The following is a 20,772-nucleotide window of genomic DNA, read 5'->3' on the forward strand; positions in this document are numbered from 1 at the left end:
TTATAATATTAAGATTTTTAATTTCACGTTTTATAATTTTAGGGTTTATAATATTTGGTTTAATATTAAGGTTTACTATTCTCACATTGGAATGATACAAAAATGTATCCCCTCGTTTTATGATATTAATAATCCTTTGGGTTTATAATATTAATCCCAAAGTTTTATAATATTAAGATTTTTAATTTCACGTTTTATAATGTTAGGGTTTATAATATTTGGTTTAATATTAAGGTTTACTATTCTCACATTGGAATGATACAAAAATATATCCAATGTTGTAGTGTGACAAGCATCGCCACTATGTGACAAGGAGTCTAAAAACAATTCTCAAATGATACAATACATTGTAATATATTCAATGTTGTATTGTGAAATTGAATAAATTAACATTTAATATTTTGGTTTATAAAATTGGTTTTAGGGTTTACTTTGGTTTAATATATTTAGTTTTAGGTTTATAATCTTAAAATTTATAATTGGAGAGTTTATAATATTAATCCTACAGTTTTTAGTTCCTTGGATTTACATTTTTGATCCTAGATTTTATAATTGCTTGTGTTTGTACATAAGTCCTATGGTTTGATATTATTTCCTTGGGTTTATTAATATGTTGGGTATATAGTATTAATTTTTTGGGTTTATAATATTAGTTTGGTGGGATTATTAATCCTCGGTGTTTATAATATATTTTTTTCATAGTAACGAGTATACTCCTCTATGCATAATTTGTAACTTCATAGAACTATTTCATAAATGCCACAAGGACCACCACATGAGACAAATCGTGAACCACGCTTTGACTTATTAGGTTTATTGAGCCGGGAGGCTCAAGGATGAGGGAATGTGTAAGACTTATTAGGTTTATTGAGCTAGGAGGCTCAAGGATGAGGGAATGTGTAAATTTTTACTCTGTCTCTGCCCCTTAAAAACAAAAAACAAAAAAAACAAATTATGTTCTATGGGAAAATAAAGTCTCCTATAACTAAAAAAAGGATGAATATGTTGTAGAGTAATTAGAAGTAAACAAAATGTGTGAATAGATGTTTAAATCTTATACTTTTAAAAATCATTCCAACAAGAGATTTAAATAAACTATTTCAAGATCTATTTTAACTAATTTATGCCGATATCAACTTCATATATATCTATATATGGAAAACAACGAAGTTTTTATGGTTAACATTTATATTTGGTCCTATTATACTCTATTTAGCATTCAAAAATACAATTTAAACGCTGAAAAATAATACATTACATTTCACAATATAAAAAAAATTGCAGTTGAATAAATTTGATTCCTCTTGGCTCATGTTAGATCCATACCTAACATGGATCTATCGGTACTATTAATTCCAAGGATTTATAACATTAATTACTGAGATTTATAATATTAATGGCTTGGGTTTATAATATTAATCCATTGGCTTTATATTATTAATCATCCCCTTGATTAATTCATTGTGATAATAGTGAAATTTTAATGTGAAATATTATATTATATTTTAGTTAAATACATAGTATATATAGATTATATTATATATTATATTATATATATATATAACATAACATTATATAATGGTGAGAAATAAATAAGTGTTATTAATAATAACTAAATATTATTATTTTGTTATATGTTAATTATGTTATAGCTTCAAATATAAGTATTAATATATTAATACAATATCATATAATAATATAATATTATCTAATATATAATATTATAATATAATAATTATAAATATAATAATTATAACAACAACATAATAATATAATATATAAATATGGGATAATATGGTTGTAGTTATTAATAATAAGAAATAGTCAGCGTTTAACAAGATAAACCTAATCATTATTAATGTGGTAGATATAAGCCTTTAGGAACTATTGTGATGGCTTATAATGCATCACAAATTTTATCGGATTTTTTTTATTTGTAAATTTTTCTAAAAAATCACTTAGAAAATATAACAAGTTGGTTTAAAAAGTCATATGCTCCACTTTTCTTTTAAGTGATAACTTTTTAAACTAACTAAACAAACCCTTATATGACTATAGTAACTCTTCTATTTGTTATTTCTTTTTCTTAATGCACCAATTGGAAGATGTCTTCTCTGATGCTAATCTTTCTATAAACTATTTTCTCTTTTAAATATAAGAAATTCTAATACATTAATAGATTAGAAAATAATCAACTTATTATTTAGAAATAAATAATCAAAAATCAACCCTCATTTATTAAATCTAAATATGTTTTTATTTTTTCTAATTTAAAAAGAGATAAATTAAAAAAATTAAAAATAAAATTAGAGACCATCAAAACTCTGTCAACACTCATTTATAAAATATAAATATCTCTTTATTTTTACTAATCTAAAAGAGATATTTTTCTTTTTTTTTTTAAATCAGACACTATCAAAACTCTGTCAAATTCCACAATGAAACACGCCATTCTAAAATGTCACCTTAAATCAAACATCTTTCTAACGCAAACATTTATTCGAAACATTTAAACAAACCTCTTTTAACGCAAACATTTATTCAAAACTCAAATATGCGAAGAGCTTGCGAAACTTTCCAGTCAATCGAATCTGTCATCCGGACTTTCATGTACGAAGCAGGAAGAGAGGAAATAAATTAATCCTTTCACACAGAAAGTGAAGAGAGAAGTAATTGTGATGTACCAAGCGACGAACCATCAGTTGTAATGTGATGTTCAATATTGTATTCTTGGTGAATCATTAAATGAAAATTCAAGCCCTCGGTCATACACTCCATCGGTTAATTTTTCCACGCCGGATAATCTAGATAAGAATTTCGTGCCGTATTCTAGAAGAAGAGGGCTAGTTTAAGACGGCCCGGAACATCTACAACAATACAAGGAGAGGGAGTGGCTGAGCTTCACCTTTCGACTTTGATTTAATTGTAAATTTTAAGAATATTTTAGAATTGATAAAAAAATAATTAATATTTCTATCGTATAGAGAAACATTCATAGAATGCTCAAATAAATATGACCAGTGCTAAACTCAGACTCCAATGGTATCTGATCTTTTTTTCTTCAACAGGGAATTTCCTCACGCTCTCTGTTTCTTGTTTTTTCTTCGCAAATTTTCCACGCTGCTTTATTTAGTAGCTACTGCCGTGGCTTATTGTACGTCACCCTTTTTAGCTTATCCTTTTTCTTAGTAAATCTTTCCACTCCGTCAGTCTAGCTAAGCATTTCGTGGGAAATTAGTGATCGCTAGTTTAAGACGACCCGGAACATCTGGAACAATAAAAGGTAAGGGGGGCGTGACCCGGATTTCCAGGAGCGATTACCGCGCCTTCTTATTACATCACACTCTCAAATTGATTTCCCATACCGCCCAACCTTCATAAGAATTTCGTGCGGTATACGCTACGCTGGCTAGCCCCGCCTATATATAGAACCTCATCTATGAAAAAAGCTCAACTGCAATTCCTTCGTTGTATTGCGCTGTTTTGTAGTTGTGCTTAATTATTTGCTGGTGGCCGTTGCAATGGGGGAAGAACATTAGCAGTTTCGATTTATGTTACAGCAATACTAGCGTTAATATTTAACGTTTGTCTTCAAGGTAAGGTTACAGTAATCCCTTGACTGCATTGCATCGTATTTTATGTACGTAAATGAGTTAAGATATGATAAAGAAACATTTGATTGCTTTGTTAAGTGCAGGAGCTACGGGTGCGACGTTTGTGATCCAGAACCAGTGTTCATACACGGTATGGGCCGCAGGTATTCCCGTAGGTGGCGGTCAGGCGCTGGGGCAGGGCCAATCATGGAGTGTTGACGTGCCCGCCGGAACAAGCTCAGGCAGATTTTGGGGACGTACGGGATGCTCCTTCGATGCCTCTGGTAAAGGAAGCTGCAGCACTGGTGACTGCGGCGGCGTGCTCAGCTGTACACTCTCGGGACAGTCTCCTACAACGCTGGTTGAATATACTCTGAATGGGGGCAACAATCAAGATTACTATGACCTCTCTGTAATTGATGGTTTCAATGTCCCTCTCTCCCTAACTCCCTCGGACGGTAGCTGCAAAGCACTGACTTGCAAAATGGACCAGTGCCCAGATGCCTACCTATATCCCACTGATGACACTAAAACCCACGCTTGCGCTTCTGGTACTAATTACAACATTATATTCTGCCCTTGATGAGAAAATAAAATCCGAATCCATCCCGGTTTATCATACTGAATTCGCTAGTAAACCAAATAATACTATGAAGTATCATATCTATAATAAGAGTATTACAATCATGTTGATTGCAGTATCATATTTATAATAAGAATACCATGGCGTGCATGGTTGCAAAAAGTGCTATCCTATAGAAAGGAAGTCCTATCCTGTAAAAACCAAAGGAGTTTTACTTCTATTTTGTAAATGAGTAATGTTGTATATCTTAAGGGGTATGTGCATCAATTTGGATATTGTTACGTGGTCACAGATGTTTTTATAAATGTTTTTATCAATGTTAAAGTAAGGGAAATGATTATATTGATTATTTGTTGTGTTTTCATAATTAACTATTTTATTTTATTTTGCTTCATACATGTAATTTCAAATCAAAATAATATATAATTATATTTTTAATGATAACAATATTATTATATTCTTTCTTTTGCTTAAGCAAGAGTATTTCCTTCTATATTATTGACTAAAAAAAGTTATAAGTGTATATTACAATCGACGTCACTGAGGCCTACAAGAAAAATAGGCCCCACCTAACTTAAGAGGCAGAGCCAAAGTCTCGAAAATGAGGCCAAGGGCCCACAACACTTTACCAACCACCGAGGACCGAGGACCGTACTATCTATTTTCAAAGATCTAACGGTTGAGGGGTGATATCGGGAGCTCATCTAGCCCACCGATTAACAAACAAAATCAACCCGAAATGCTTTCAAAACTTTCTCTATAGTCGTATCGGGTCCAATCTCGGAAATAACTCCCGTGCTATTTCACCGCCGAAAATCCACTAGATGCAGGCAAATCCTTACTAAGCTCGTGATTAACACAGATGTTAACATCAACTGCGGATTCGAAGCCCTTATAGAGACCATTCCCAATCGTCTTTCGGATCCGATAGGAAGGTTAACTTATGAGAAGCTTGCTGCACGAAATGCTCTGTATTTCCGCGATTACATTGACCTGCCCACTCTTTAAAGAGGATCTCGGCGCCAAACAAGAAGGCACTCGTTAATGTTTTCCTTAAGGCTTGATCTGTAATAAGTTTCCCGCCTGAGAAACTTATAACTAAAGATTGCCGTATTCATTTCCGACTCGATAACCAGAGTAGACCCCTAGATTTACTCTTGACCTTGTGCTTTTGAACATTTTGCTTATACATCATCCTCTTTGTTCAGGCAACTCTCCCTGTCTAAAGTTGCTTGTTTGTGGCATTCATCCCTCAATTGACATTGAGGAACCTCTGACCATTCATATATTCAGTTATTTTTGGTACATAGAACGCCTTCATTAGCCATAATGTCTGCTACCCTGTTGGTTATTCTTCGCACATGAATGAAGCTAAGGGTTCTCATGGTGCGCAAGTGGGATTGAATAAGTTGATAGACATGCATTAATCTCCAGTGTTTCGAAACTTTTTTTGGCATTGTTCCATTGCAAATTTTCTTAACTGAGTTGATTATCATTTCAGAATCAGCTTCAATAATGGTATTATGTAAGTTTGAGTCCTTTAGGATTTCTAGGCCTTGCTGAAGGGCCATGAGCTCTACCATATTATTAGTGGCTTTACCCAGATGACTGTGAAAGATGGCTTTTATTAAACCCTTGTCATCTCTTATTACTCCTCCATACCCAGCAATGCCAGGGTTTCCTTTAGAGGCCCCGTCTATATTGCACTTCATAAAATCGGGGTGGGGGTTGCCAGAGATCCTTATACACTGATATATGACTTACAATATTGGTTACTCCCTGGGGGAAGAGCCCCTGAAGGCCCAACTGAAGCAGAATCTTCCTGTCCTGTTCATGATGTTGGTTCTCAGGGGGGGGGTTTATAAGGCTTCCTACAGTCTCCTTAGCTATCTTATGATCTGATCCATGATGCTTTGGCCAGAACCAATCCTGGTCTTGAAAATTATATTGTTGTTCTCTTTCCATACATCCCAAATTAGAAAACCAGGAACCAGTTCCCAAGATTTGTTGACTATTTCATTTGCAGAGAAATTACTCCTCCAATTCCTCAGAGTGCTTTTGATGCTGCCCTTGTCCCTGTCAGAATGTATGAAGATGGAAGCTACCCAATTCAACATAGTGGAGGTGAACGGGCACAGATTGAGAAGGTGTTCCATAGTTTCTTCTTGTAAATAGCAAAGTTGGCATCTTGATGGACCAATAACCCCTCTCTTCCGCATGTTATCCAAGTTAGAATCTTTTTATGTTGCACCAACCACATGAACAGTTTGATTTTCATCCAAATTTGATTCTTCCATAAGTCCTTCCAGGCCGTATCAGGGTTTGTAAAGTCAAGTCCAAGGGCTATACGCTTGGCCTCTTTGAGGTTAAAGTTCCTTTCATTGGTTTTTGCCCCATCTCAGTTGGTCTGAAGATGTTGAGATCAGAATATTTCTGTGTTCCAAGATAGTTGTAAGAGCTTCTGCCTGGGTCTTCAATGGAGAGTCCTCACCGTTAATCAGATTCCTCCATCCTCTCCAATTTCCTTTGCTTTTGTCCTGCTCCCAGAAGTCATTTACCTTGTGTAACCCTTTGTCATCGGTATCCTTCTTGAGATTATCGAAATCTTCTCTAAGAAGTTTTGGTTCGTGTTGCCAATTATCTTCCCAAAACCAGGCAAGGCTTCCATCCCCGATTTCCCAAAAGCTGTGTTTTTGAAAAATAGCTTTGTTCTCCCAAGATTTGTTCTAGATGTTGGAACCTTTAATTATACCAGTCATTCTGATGTGCTCCCTTTCTTGCCAATTGTTTGCATACTTCTGTTTCCAAACCTTGGCCCAAGGGGCATCTCATTCCTTTAACCATCTCCACCATAGTTTTGCCCCCAAAACTTTGTTTAGGATTTCAGGGTCATCAAGTCCCAAACCTCCATGTGCCTTAGGTTTACATATCTTTTCCCAAGCTACCGAAGACCATTTCTTTTTCTCTTCAACTTTGCCCCATAGAAAATCTCTCTGAATATTTCTAATTCGTTCCATTGCTTCTTTAGGAGCTAGGAGTGCTGATAACATGAAAATAGGAACAGTTTGTAGGATGGCTTTGGTAAGCACTAGTCTTCCTGCCAAATTCAAAGATCTGTTTGTCCATTTCCAAATTCTGTCATGAAGTATATTAATAATAGGCTCCCAAACTGTCTTGCTTAGAGGTTTGTCTGTTACAGGAATGCCAAAATATTTGTAGGGTTTCATTTCTCTTTGAAAACCTAGAATTCTGGTGAGGTTTCTCTATATAGCAATATCAGTATTAAAAAAGAAAATCTTTGATTTGGTAAGGCTTACCTCAGTACCTACCTCCATAGCAAAATCTTTCAGAATTTGTTTGAAATCCAACGCTTCTTTGACCGTAGGTGTACCCTACAGCATGGTGTCATCCACAAATTTTTGATGGGTCAAATCATCGCCATTCATGGTCATTTTGAGCCCCTAAATCTTGCCTTCTGCTTTGGCAGCTTTGATAGCATTTCCCAGTGCTTCCATCATGAGAATAAAGAGGAAGGGTGAGAGCGGATCTCCTTGTCTAAGGCCTCTTGTAGGCTTAAAGGCTTTGGATGGTGAGCCATTCAGCAGTATTGCAAAGCTTGAGGTAGTACGAGGGCCATTACCCATCTTATCCAGTTATGGTCAAAGCCATATGCTTTTAGAACTTCCCTGATGTAAGCCCAACTAAGCTTTTCATAGGCCTTTTCAAGATCAAGTTGCATGATCATGCCTATCTGCTTATTACTTTCTAAAGAGTGAATCACTTCATGAGCTTGAACGATATTGTTTAGGATTTGTCTACCTTCCACATATCAATTTGTAAATAGCATGCTTTTGCGTGGTAATTGAAGATCTATTAGAAAAAATAAAAGTTTAATTAGTTTTTCATGGTAATATAAGAATGAAGGGTATTTATCCAAGATTTACTCATTTGGATATTAACTTGAAATATTGTGTATGTAGGTTGATGGGATCACATGTATTTATGGAAATATCAATGATGTAACATTTTAAACTTATCTTATTTTTAGAAATCATGATGCTACATTTGTGGAACAATATAAAAAATGTGACAATGTTGTCCCTCACTCAAATTTGGATCTTGCTTGTTACTATTTTAAGATCTTCTCCTTGACATTTATGGATTTCTCTAGGTTTCTGTGGCTAGAATATGTGATGCACGAGCATTCGGCTCAGAAATATCATTGTATTTTAATAGACATAGGGGGTCTCGTGTTTCAAGGAAGTTGGTTTCGCATGCATCAAATTAATGTAATTGTAATGTTTTTGAGCGATTTTATGAGAGTAGGATCTAATTAAGTATTGAGAGGCATATTGTAAATGTTCTCGAATGAAGGGGAACATGAGAGAATCGCGATAGTTGAGAGTTCATAGGGATTGATAGATTTGGAAATTAATTGTAGATCTTAAATTAGGAATTAGTTCATGATTTATGGGATTGAGAGGATTCTTAGGGTTTAGTTGAACTTATTAAGGATCTAAACCAAAATGGGTTATAGAAACTTTTGTATAAATGTAAGCCTAAAAGGCATAGAGAGAGTTAGTTAGTTAGATAGTTAGAGAGTCAGAGATTAGATAGAGTTTGGTTGTAAGCCTACGAGCAGATAGGGAAACAAAGGCCACTGGTATTAGAAATCAGGCCTGAGAGAAGAAATTGTGTAAATACTTGTTTATGAATATAGAAATTCGATTTCAAACCTGTGTAGAGTACATATGTGATTAAATTGTACTTATTTATAAATGAAGTGTTTTTGCATAAGATATGTGTGTGCAAACAAAATGCAGAAGGATAGAGTGCCAAGACAGTGTACATAGAACTTTGGAGGTTAAACAGTTCCAATGATGGACTGTAATTAAGCTCATTAACGAGTCAAATGGAAGATCAATGACATAGAAAGTATCAAACAACGAAGCACAAAAACAGTTGGATCGGCAAGATCGTTGGATAACAACGACGAAAGAGGAATGATGGAGAGTAAACTATGTGTTAGCATTAAGGGTTAATACTAATATTAAGCGCTAAACCTTTGGTTAAGCGTCTTCCTTAAAGGTTTTGATTTGAGCATGTGGGTAGTTTCCCAAAGGCGAAAGTGTTATCTTGCGCGGCCTAAAGGTTGTAAGTGGTATTTCTAAATTCTACATGATAAAACGTGGAGGCGCCACGTAGCACATCAAAACAACTTTTCGCGTGCTTCAAAAATTTTATCAGTCGTGCTAGTTGGACTGCGAGATTGCGCGATATTCGTTGGATCAAGCAGGATTGATCTACGGTGGAGATTTGGCCACACAAAAGTTGAGTGGGTGACGCGACAACCGTTGGATCGGATGGAGTAAATCAATGGTAGTGATAATCCAGGTTAGTTGATGAACGGACAACGCGATAGCCATTGGATCTAAAGGAAGAAATAAATGGCGTAGATTTGAAGTGCAGGTTGAGCATCGGTAAATGTGCAAAGTCATGTGAATTGGCGGAATGGTAAAGTAATGAAGGGTTAAATGGTTTATGTGAAATTTCTATTATATAAGAGCTATAATAGAAATAAAGCAGAATAAATATATTGTGGGTTATGTTAAGTTTAACCAAAGTTTAAAGACTATGGTGTGGTTGATAAGCACAACTATTAAGAGTTAACTAAAGATATTGAAGGGTCGTATAGTTTCCACTCAAAAGTTTATTAGAGTTTAGACTTTGGATAATTAAATCAAACATTTTCGCATAGAGTTAGTGAAGGAACATTAAACCTTGATTTAAGAGAGTTTTTCCTAGGTATAAGATGGAAATTCGTGGGACATGAATATGACATGCGATTGTATGCACAATGTGGATATTTATGGCTAAGGCTGCATCATTTGATATCAGAGCTGGTCAAAGCTATTTTAATTAAAGAAGAATTGTGCAGAATGCAAGTGTGATTGCGAAAGAAAGAGAAGATTAGGTTATTTGAATCTGATAAGTAGAAGACAGGACATAAGATGAGAGTAAGTGATACTCTTAAGAAGAGATTGCAGAAGCATAAAGAAAGCACATCGATGTTTGTTTTCTTGAGGAAAATGGAGATTCACTCAAACGTGAAGAGTGGATGGAGACTTCTTGTGAAATCATACAGGTATTGTTTTATTTAACTCTGGTTTGAGTTTTGCAGGTTTAAGACAGAGTAAAGATTGATAGAAGCAGTGAGATAAGGAAATTTGTATGTGTTCTATAGAACAAAGTGAATGAAAGACTGGAAAAAAAGTGGTAGTGAACCTGAAGAATCCGACTGAAGGTTGGACAGAGAGGACAAGAGTGTTCTCAGAAGGAATCTAAGCAGAAGAATTCTAAAATAACCATAGAAATTTGGTAGCAGCAAGCTTTTGAAAGCTTGGAATGATCTTTGTTTTAAATTTCATTTGTGTTTGAAATACAAGAGGACATTTTTGTTCTCAAAAGTGCAGATGAGTTAAATTCTAGAGCATGGAGTGCTCATATGGTTTCAGTGGAGAGAACCATAGAGATGGCAAAAGACTAAGCTCAGAGGAGAGAAGATTAGTGAGGTATCATGCAGTAGGGAGGACTTGTTCTTGCAAATACTTGTGTAGCTCATAGTGAGTGGGTGAAGAACTCATAGAGATGGAGAAGAAGATGACTACTGATAGTCATTGTAGAGGTTCAGAGAAAAGCCACAAAGTGAAGAAAGAAGATGCCAAAGAAAATGGCATATGGAGACAGATGAATGATGAAGAATATGAGAGGGAGAAGGCTGAGATAATAGTCCATCTTGAAGTACTGATGGAACTATTACAGAGGAATGAGAAAGACCAGAGGTGTGGTTTTCTTATGAGAAGAAAGATAAGGTGGCATAAACTATAGAAGAGGAAAGAGAAAATGATGAATGCTCGACTGAAGGAAGAATTACTCAGAATAAATGAGTATTTGGAGGAAGACTTGAAGACTTGAAGCTTCAAGTGAGGCCAAAAGGTCACATGATTTTAAATCTGATAATTTGTGTATTTTTGCAGGTGAAACATGTGAAAAAGGACAATTTGCTGACATTGTCGTAAAGGAGGAAGAAGACTGGTAGAATCTAATTTTTTTTCTGAAAGAAGATGAGATAGATAGGTCTCATGTAAATTCTCGTACATAGTCGGGAAAAAGTTTTACTTTTCAGCATATTGCAAGGACTGAAAGCAGAGGAAGTTTGACTGATGATGATGGCCAAAATCAAGAAGAAGTGGAGAAGGATATCAAGAAACCAAGTGAAGGACTTGGGGAGATTGAAGAGAATACCATCGAAATATTTTTGAGTCATGTAGAGGGCTTGGAACAGTAGGAGGACTTGACGATTGAATCATCAAGTGAGATCATGAGCTCTTGTGGTTGTAAAACTGACAAGTTGTGTGTGAATATAGGTATTGTAGAAGACAAACCATCCTATGTAACTATCTGGAGTGGAGCTAAAAGTTTCCATGCAAAGTATGATGAGGAATGTCTTTCAAATGAAGATCAACTTGAGTTATTACAGTAGAAAGAGTTCATAAATTCCTTGCTTAGTGAAGGAAATATCTTCAGTAGAGATGAGACAATTATGTATTATGATAAGGATTTTGTTATTGGTAAGGACAAAGAGAAATTGATTTTCTTAAATTACCAAAAGGAAGAGTAATGGACAGATAGCTAAAACTATCACAAAGATGGAGGATCAGAATTTTATTCTGATCGAGAATGAAGAAGTAGTGTCACCAAGAAATTATGCTTGTGACAAAGAAGAAGATAGTGAGGATTGTAGGGAGCTTTTAGGAGAAATCCCAAGTGAGATGGAAAATTTATGGCATGAGTTAAGTCTTTTCGAGAAAAGGCTAGAAAACCAAAAAGTGTTCATATTGTAAAATCAGAGTTGAATGAGAACGAAGAAGTTCACTACAATGGACAACTGCTGGAAGACATCATTGAAGCAGATGGTGTGGAAGAGAGACTAGCTGATAGTCTCATGAATTTTTTGAGGATTTAAATTAGCATACTGATGTGCTGACAAAGGAGTTAGAGGAAAACTCATAACATCAAATTGAGATGTTTCCAGAGAAGGAAGAGGCAGTGAGGCCTTATATTTTTAATTCTGATAATTTGTGTACTATTACAGGTTGCGATGAAGATATTGTTGCAAACACAAAAAAAATATTTGGCACACGAGAACAGTCAAATGAAGGAGGAAAAGGAAGATTCCATGATATTTCTTAGCCCATGGAATGAAAACATTAAATCATTGGAAAGTAAATTTGCACACCAGGAGCAGAAATTAGATGTTGCAGAGGGAGATATCTTCAAGTATATTTAGGAAGTTTGGGTAGAAGCAATTTCTACAGTAGTATCTAGAGTAATAGCAGAAGTTGAAGTAGAAAAAGCTGAAGAAAGTAATCAACAGTTTAAATATGAATGGACAACATGTAGTGAGATTTAATGGTAGAGTATGTACTAGCCCAAGGATGTGATGGAGATGGAGATTGAAGAATTATGGCAGTTGATGATGAAACAATCCAGATTGAGGAAAATGACAACAAGAGGAGTGATAAATCAGAATTTGAAATTGATTGAAGAGAGGAAGATGAACCAGAAGACAACATATATATAACAGCAACAAAGGAACAGAGCATTCACACAATTACAAACTAAATCTTGGGACCTTGGAGGTTTTTCTATGAACATATGAGAACACACGATCTGCAGATCATGAATGTTTTCAACCTTGGGAGTCTGATGCAGGAGCATTCAACTCAAAAATATTATTTTATTTTAGTAGGCATAGGGGGTATTTTGTTTCAAGGAAGTTGGATTCCTACGCATCAAATTAATGTAATTATAATGTTTTTGAGTGATTTTATGAGAGTGGGATCTAATTACATATTGAGAGGGATATTGTAAATTTTCTTTAATCAAGGGGAACATGAGAGAATTATGATAGTTGAGAGTTCATAGGGATTGATAGATTTGGAAATTAATTGTAGATCTTAAATTAGGAATTAGTTCATGATTTATGGGATTGAGAGGATTCTTAGGGTTTAATTGAAATTATTAAGGATCTGAACTGAAATGGATTACAGAACCTTTTGTATAAATGTAAGCCTAAAAGGCATAGAGAGAGTTATTTAGTTAGTTAGTTAGAGAGTGAAAGATTAGATAGAGTTTGATTGTAAGAGTATGAGCAGATAGAGAAACAGAGGCCACTGATATGGAAATCAGGCCTCAGAGAAGAAACTGTGTAAATACTTGTTTACGAATATAGAAATTCAATTTCAAACCTGTGTAGAGTACATATGTGATTAAATTATAATTATTTGTAAAAGAAGTGTTTTTGCATAAGATATGTGTGTGGAAACGAAATCGAGAAGGACAGAGCACTGAGACAGTGTACACATAAAATTGGAGGTTAAACACTTCCAATGATGGACGATAATTAAGCTCGGGAAGGAGTCAAACGGAAGATGAAAGACATAGAAAGTATCAAATAGTAAAGCACAAAAACCGTTAGATCGGCCAAATCGACGATTAACAACGATGGAAGAGGAATGGCAAAGAGTAAACTACGTGTTAGCATTAAGGGTTAATACTAAGATTAAGCACTAAACCTTTGGTTAAGCATCTTTCTTAAAGGTTTTGATTTGAGCACGTGGGCATTTTTCCAAAGGTGAATGTGGTATCTTGTGCAACCTAAAGGCTGTAAGTGGTATTTCAAAATTCTACCCGATAAAACGTGGAGGCACCACGTAGAAAAAAAAACAACTTTTCTCGCGTGCTTCTGAAATTTTTATCGGTCGTGCTAGTTGGAGCATGAGATTGTACGATATCCATTGGAGCAAGCATGATTGATCTATGGTAGAGATTTCGCCGCACAAAATTTGATCGGGTGATGCGATAGCCATTGAATAGGATGGAGAAGATCAACGGTAGAGATAGTTCAAGTTAGTTGATGAAAGACGACGCTATAGCCATTGGATCTGAAGGAAGAAATCAATGGTGCAGATTTGAAGTGCAGATTGATCATTGGTAAATGTGCAAAGTCCTGTGAATCGACAGAACGGTAAAGTAATGAAGGGTTAAGTGGTTTGTGTATAATTTCTATTATACAAGAGCTATAATAGAAATAAAGCAGAATAAATATATTATGGGTTAAGTGAAGTTTAATGAAAGTCTAAATACCATGGTGTGGTTGATAAGCGCGAGTAATAAGAGTTAGCCAAAGATATTAAAGGGTTGTATAGTTTCTGCTCAAGGTTTGATTAGAGTTTAGACTTTAGATAATTAAATCAAACGTTTCCGCATAGAGTTAGTGAAGGAACATTAAACCTTGATTTAAGAGATTTTTTCCTAAGTATAACATGGAAATTCGTAGGACATGAATATGACATGCATTTGTATGCATACTGTGGATATTTGCGGCTAAGGCTGCATCAATATGTTGGGGATAATGGATTGAGGGATATTCAAATTCAAGCTAGCATATAATTTGGCTTTAGTAGTGCATATATCCTAGTACATTCCCTACTTGTCTAGACTATCTCTATGTACCTTCCACCAACTATCCTACTTGGAGGAAACTCTAGTTCTTTCAATACATGATTCCATAGTTTTATAACAATTTTGGCCCCTCGTGGCATCTATATTTCGTAGTGAAAGCCATAATATTTGAGTGTGTCAAAATTGTTAGTTGCAGATTCCTTACTCTACCTTTTCACCCATACTATCTTGTAGCTTTTGCACTCCCTTTTGGACATTTTGGAATTCATCATATTCTATCTAGTGGTCAACTTTTTAATTCCTTTGGGGCACCCCATTAGTTAGTTTAAAGTGTTAATATTTTTGTCATCGATGTCACAGTGGGAGGAGGTGCAATAAATGAAGGATGTCGAGCAGGTGCAAGATGTAGAACATATGTAGGATATCAAGTAGGAGCAGGATGTCAAGAAGGTATAGGATGTTGTCATTGATGTGCTCAGTATGTTATTTTTCATGGATGAGATGATGTAGTGATGAAACCTTAGCTCTAGGGTTTGGTTTTCTTGGATGATTAACACACCCTGTTTTTGTTGAAGTTTTTGAAGCAACAAATTAGTGATCTTGTCTTCGTGATCCTTTCGATTAGATCCCCTTCATCAGGGGCCTCCACAGTTTGAAAGAAATGCTTAGTCAAAGATGATGCACCCCTTTTTTCGGCAAGTTCCACAAAACCAAAACCGATTGGTTAAAGATGATGATGTTGCATGTGATTAAATTAGGAATTTTATAAGGATTTTAGAAAAAAATGGAGGTGAAGCTTCTTCCAAGTGAGCTCAAATTTAAGAAAAGGGATCAAGTCAAAATTTTAAATTTTATATGGATCACGCTCACTCCAAAACCCCAAATTAGCCTACTCCAAAGAGGCCTCCATAAAACTATATAAGCCTACGCTTATGATTTTTAGGGTATATAACAATTTGAATTTCTTTTATCTTTGTGGTTTTCCTCCAAATCTATCAGGAGATGAAAGAAGTTCAAGTGGTTCCTGGTTCACTACTTCGCTATGTCTTACCTAAAGTTTTAGCTATGTCTATCATATCTATACTAAGAGTATTACAATCATGTTGATTGCAGTATCATATTTATAATAAGAATACCATCGCGTGCATGGTTGCAAGAAGTGCTATCCTATAAAAAGGAAGTCCTATCCTGTAAAAGACAAAGGTGTTTTACTTCTATTTTGTAAATGAGTAATGATATTTTGGATATCTTAAGGGGTATATGCATCAATTTGGATATCGTTACGTGATCTTAAATGATTTAATAAATAATTGCAAATGTTTTTATAAATGTGTTTATAAATGTTAAAGTAAGGGAAATGAATATATTGATTATTTTGTTGTTTTTTCATAATTAACTATTTTATTTTATTTTGCTTCATACATGTCATATCAAATCAAAAAAAGGAAGGGTGCATCGCAGCTAGTCCCTACCTTGATTGGAAGGGGGCTTGAGCATTGAATAAGCCAAGGGTAGCTTCAAGACTAGGTGGTGGTGAATAACTAAAAGCATAGCTAGTTGGAGCAAAGCAAGCATCAAAGTAACGAAGTAGTGGACTCAGTGAAACCAACAGTAGCAGATCCAGATGCATAAGCAAGACCAGGAGAAGTACCAGGAGTAGCAAAATAAGCATAGGTAGATTCGGTTGATCGAGACCCAACAACATCAGTAGTTTAGACGGTTGATCTAGTTGTTTACCCATAAGCAAGGACAGGTGCGGATCTAGTTCCAGGACCAATTTCAGAGAGAGCTCTATAGCCTGTTTCAGAACCTCCAGTAGCAGAGTAAGATATCTATACGAGGTAGTCAATCAATCAAAAGCATGACACCCCTGTACACTAGGTTGAAAGGCTCGACGAGCGCCATCTGTCTAATGGATTGGAAAACGCGTTGGGTGGCTTCAATGGGTATTTGCGTAGAGAGAAAAACATGGGTCAGTCAATAGATAAGGTTTTTTACCTTGATCGAGTAAAAGAACCATTACCAGCATTCAAGTCAGCATCCTAGCTAGCATCCCTGCAAGTACAACTAATTTATAGTCAAAAGATAAAATAGAAATTAGACTGAACCCAAAATTCAGATTAATTTGTATGACCAACTCAGTTTTGTAAGTGAATGGTGTGCATACTTATGTGCAGACTTAGGGCATGCTAGGGGACTGCTTTAGGAATCCCCCTTATATGATTGACTATCCATTTGGGAGCCTGTATTGGAATTTCAAACAATTCCTAACACAGAACTACAATGATACTTACAACCTCAAGCTTTGGGAATCCTTTTTCGTTTGACTTTATCAACAAAACCGGGGATCTACTTCGGTGGGTTGCTTGTTTGCCATTAAGCTACCTTAGGTATCGATTTAGTTAATCATGTGCTCTTTATGGGATCAAGATTAGTGGGTTTAGCAAAATGGGCAGACCTGTGCTTTCAAGAATCTGGTATAGAAATATGTTATCGCATGAAAAGCAAATGGAGGATCGAGCTCACATAATGTTTAAGAACTCGCTGCTTTAAAGAATCTGGGGCTATTCGGTATCGATAAAAACCTTCGTTTGAGCTGTCGACATGCAAAACTCCTCAGCTTCACCCTCGTAACAATCCAGTAAATAGAAAAGTCCTATATGGCGGTGATAGTAACCAATACTAGGTTCTTCGGTACCCATATGTGTATTGCAGATTTTGAAAACAATTGATCTTTCTTCAAGTTTGAGATATTCCAGAATCTATAATCCAAAGTCGAGGACGTTTGACAATATACTTTTATCTCAAGTTTATAGTTTCTTATTGACGTTGCACAATAATAGTTTTACCAGGATTTCATAGCTGCTTTATGACAGATTAATTTCATTAAATTGTAGATTGGTAGAATATCTTAAAATAAGATCTGTTAAGTGTTTCACCTCCAATTCCAAAACATTTACAGATATATACATATTGTGTCTTTTTTATGTAAAATTCCAACATATTTACCAATTATCCATTAAATTCCACAAAATTTCCAAAATTTACCATATTATAAACAAAATTTTGAAATGTGTTAGAACCAAATGTCCTAGGTACCCATAGTTCCGGAACCATCGTTGCCAATTTCTTCAATGAAGTTAGCGCAATGTTGTGTAACGAAGCCGTTAGTCTACAGCGGAACCTAATGCAGACAGTAAAAATCCAGGTACAAGTGATCCTTGTTGCAACATAAAAATCAAACTTAAATTAATTATTAAAATCAACTAAGAGGGTAGGCCTGTTTAAAGACAATAAACTAACACGAAAGAGGTTTTCTTAAAAACCCCAAGTTTATCGAATTATCTTCCCCGTGATTATGCACTGTGAACAAGATTAGTGGCTCTTGCATAATAGATCTGTCACGTGTGGCGTTCGTGAAAACTGAAATCAATGCCAAGATATATTAATAAAATATTATAAGAGTATTTTAAAATTATAATTAAAAAATGCGGGTGTCCTAATGGAACAAAAGGACCGTGGCCATCATTCCTAAGACCCTCCCTGCATGTGTTACACCTGTTTTGCATAATCTTGGATAGTTCAACTGATGGAACAAAAAGACCGTGGCCACCTTTCTGAAGACCCCCCAGCCTGCATGCATTACAGCATAATCTTCGATAGTTTGAATAACATAATAAAATAAAATAAACCGCCCCCCAAAAATTATGCCTCTTGCTCAAGAGAGAAGGATAAGCTGAGTTCCGTCCATGAAATTCTTTGTTTCACCTCCTTTAGAAAACTGTCAAAGAAACTCTATTATTTTTTTCGAAGAGAAATTTTTTTGAGTGTGTGTTGTTTCATTCTCAGCCGGTCGATGTGCATGCAAGAGACACGTGCCTGAACATTGGGAAGGCTGTTGTCCATCACCTATTACAGAGAGGCAGGCTGCCATGACTGATCACCTGTTACAGAGAGGCAGGCTGCTATGACTGATCACCTGTTACAGAGAGGCAGGCTGCCATAACTGGTAGAGAAAAATAATAACAACAAGCAACATTTTGCTCAGAAAATTAAGGAAACAACAGAAATTGGGCAAGTTTCGCAGTCGCAGTCATCAGGGGGAACATCAATTCAATGTTGCAATCATCCGCAGGAAGCGCAAGCCCCTTGCTTGGTGCTTTCTTGCCTACCTTACTCTATGGCTTCTTTCATCCCGGATCAGAACCACTCATAATTTCGTGCTTGCTTTCTTGCCTACTTCACTACTCGCTGAATGCAGCATCAACCCATCGAACTGTTGTTCAACTCAGCAGGTCAATGCTGCACTCAATGATGAGCATTTACCTCAACACAGAATTTTTGAATAAATAATACAAACAATGCGCTGCAAGATATGGGTAGCTGCCGAGAGGCGCACCTATAATAGAAGATATTTCTAAGCCTCGAATTCATGAATGCAATAGTAGCTTAGCTTGGTTTAGAAATCGATTAGTTGGAATGGAGTTGTCTAATGAGGTCACTTTATGGCTTCCTGAAATTCGTCAAGAATGGGAAAATGGATTCAGCAGATCAAAAACTCCGGAGTAAGTAAAATCTCGAGATTCGATAATGATATAACTTACCTTTAAAATTTTTTTTACTAAATTTTCTCAACGTCTATTATTTTGCTAACGAAATTGTAACCGGTTTAGTTCGAGGTTGATTAAGTAGATTTCTGGGCAGCTAAAATGAAATAAGTCACAGTTATTACAAGCTATGGAAGAAGGCAAAGTAATAAGCACCGATGACGCGTGGGTGAATCTTTCTTTCCGTACGGACTTCTGACAACTATAAGTGCTTAGCTTTCAGTCTGATAGTAGTATGCCTTATTCCTCCTTCTGCATTCACTCATAAGAGTCCTTGCTAGCTGCAAGAATTTACCCTCATACGATATAAGAATAAGGTTATTAGATGAAGGATGGAAGACCGATCTGGCAACTGGGATGAGAGAAAGAATACGAATAAGTGACTCGCTTGAGTAAGACAAGCATACCTCGTATGGGCTCGAGTACGAGCTGACGTCTTTGCAGAGTAGGGCGCAACTACGGAATAGGAATCCCGTTTCAATAAAGAAGGAGCGGTGACTCAGACTTCTTGGTCATGAAAGAGAAGGGAAAACCTTTCACTGACCTACTTGGCCGGAGTTCCCACAACAGCCATTCTTTCGGCAAGCCCTCGTCAAGCTCTTGTTAAGCTTCTTCAAGCCGAGCACGACGCGCAAGAGAAGGGGCACTAGTTGAAGAAAACCGCCATGGAACGGATTCTTTCTAACCTGCTGAACTTTCTCAATCGACCTAGATGAAGCCTTGAATTCAGTCAGTTCAGGTGAAAAGAACTTCCCCCTTTGCCAACGATATCCCAGAAGTTCGAGCATCATCAGATTGGACAGCGCAGATTGCACACTGTAAGTTTGTGTAATTTCACCCATCCATATATATTTTTTTTGGAAATAGATTTTCCCCTTACTGCTTACCAATCTATACCTATCATCGCGGAAAATATGCACGTTAAAGGGACTGAACCATGGAAGAAATAAGTTCACTGCAAATTAAGGCTGTAGAAAAATAATGGGAAAATGTAAATATACAGGTTTAAAAAACTATTTATCTCACCTTGTTCATTGTATCTCACCGTAGAAACATAGTTGTTGCAGAGAGCATTAGAGGTTCTGGGAACTAGGCTGATCGCATTTGTTTAACCTTTCAAGTTAGGGTCTGCCTTGGAGCAATCCAAAACCAGTAGCGAAGAGGCTTTTTTGACCAAATGGAAGAGGGAGTATGATAACATGGACTCTTAAGGAAACATCAGCAAGCAGCTAAGATAGCACCAGTGGAAGCATTTGTAATTTTCCTTAATGCAACAGCTGCAGTGCATGCAGCCTGCATGCTGAACACGTGCCGCTTGCAAATATGCCAAACAAACCTGAATAGTTCCTGCGAATATGCCAAACCCTTTCTGTGGTTGCACATAATCCATCCAAACTCCATCCCAACTAATGTTAAGTAATCTTAACATTAATATATGAAATCGCTCTGACGATCACGAGTA

The 20,772-nt window shown here is 36.0% G+C and overlaps 1 protein-coding gene across 1 annotated transcript in view; it reads left to right on the top strand.

Annotated features, from left to right (window-relative positions):
* LOC149204244 (thaumatin-like protein) overlaps nt 1-4,465 on the top strand; it is a 9,479-nt gene extending 5,014 nt beyond the window's left edge. The window contains exons 2-3 of the mRNA XM_089397080.1: nt 3,532-3,596; nt 3,698-4,465. Coding sequence (XP_089253206.1) covers nt 3,532-3,596; nt 3,698-4,176 — 544 coding nt within the window. The 3' untranslated portion in view covers nt 4,177-4,465. The remainder of the gene's footprint in view (nt 1-3,531; nt 3,597-3,697) is intronic.
* The last annotated feature ends 16,307 nt before the right edge of the window (nt 4,466-20,772 follow it).

This window comes from Pinus tabuliformis, chromosome 1_2, assembly GCF_031772625.1.
Source record: "Pinus tabuliformis cultivar Carrire ecotype Pingquan chromosome 1_2, CPIR1, whole genome shotgun sequence".
In the NCBI taxonomy this organism is placed as follows: Eukaryota; Viridiplantae; Streptophyta; class Pinopsida; order Pinales; family Pinaceae; genus Pinus; species Pinus tabuliformis.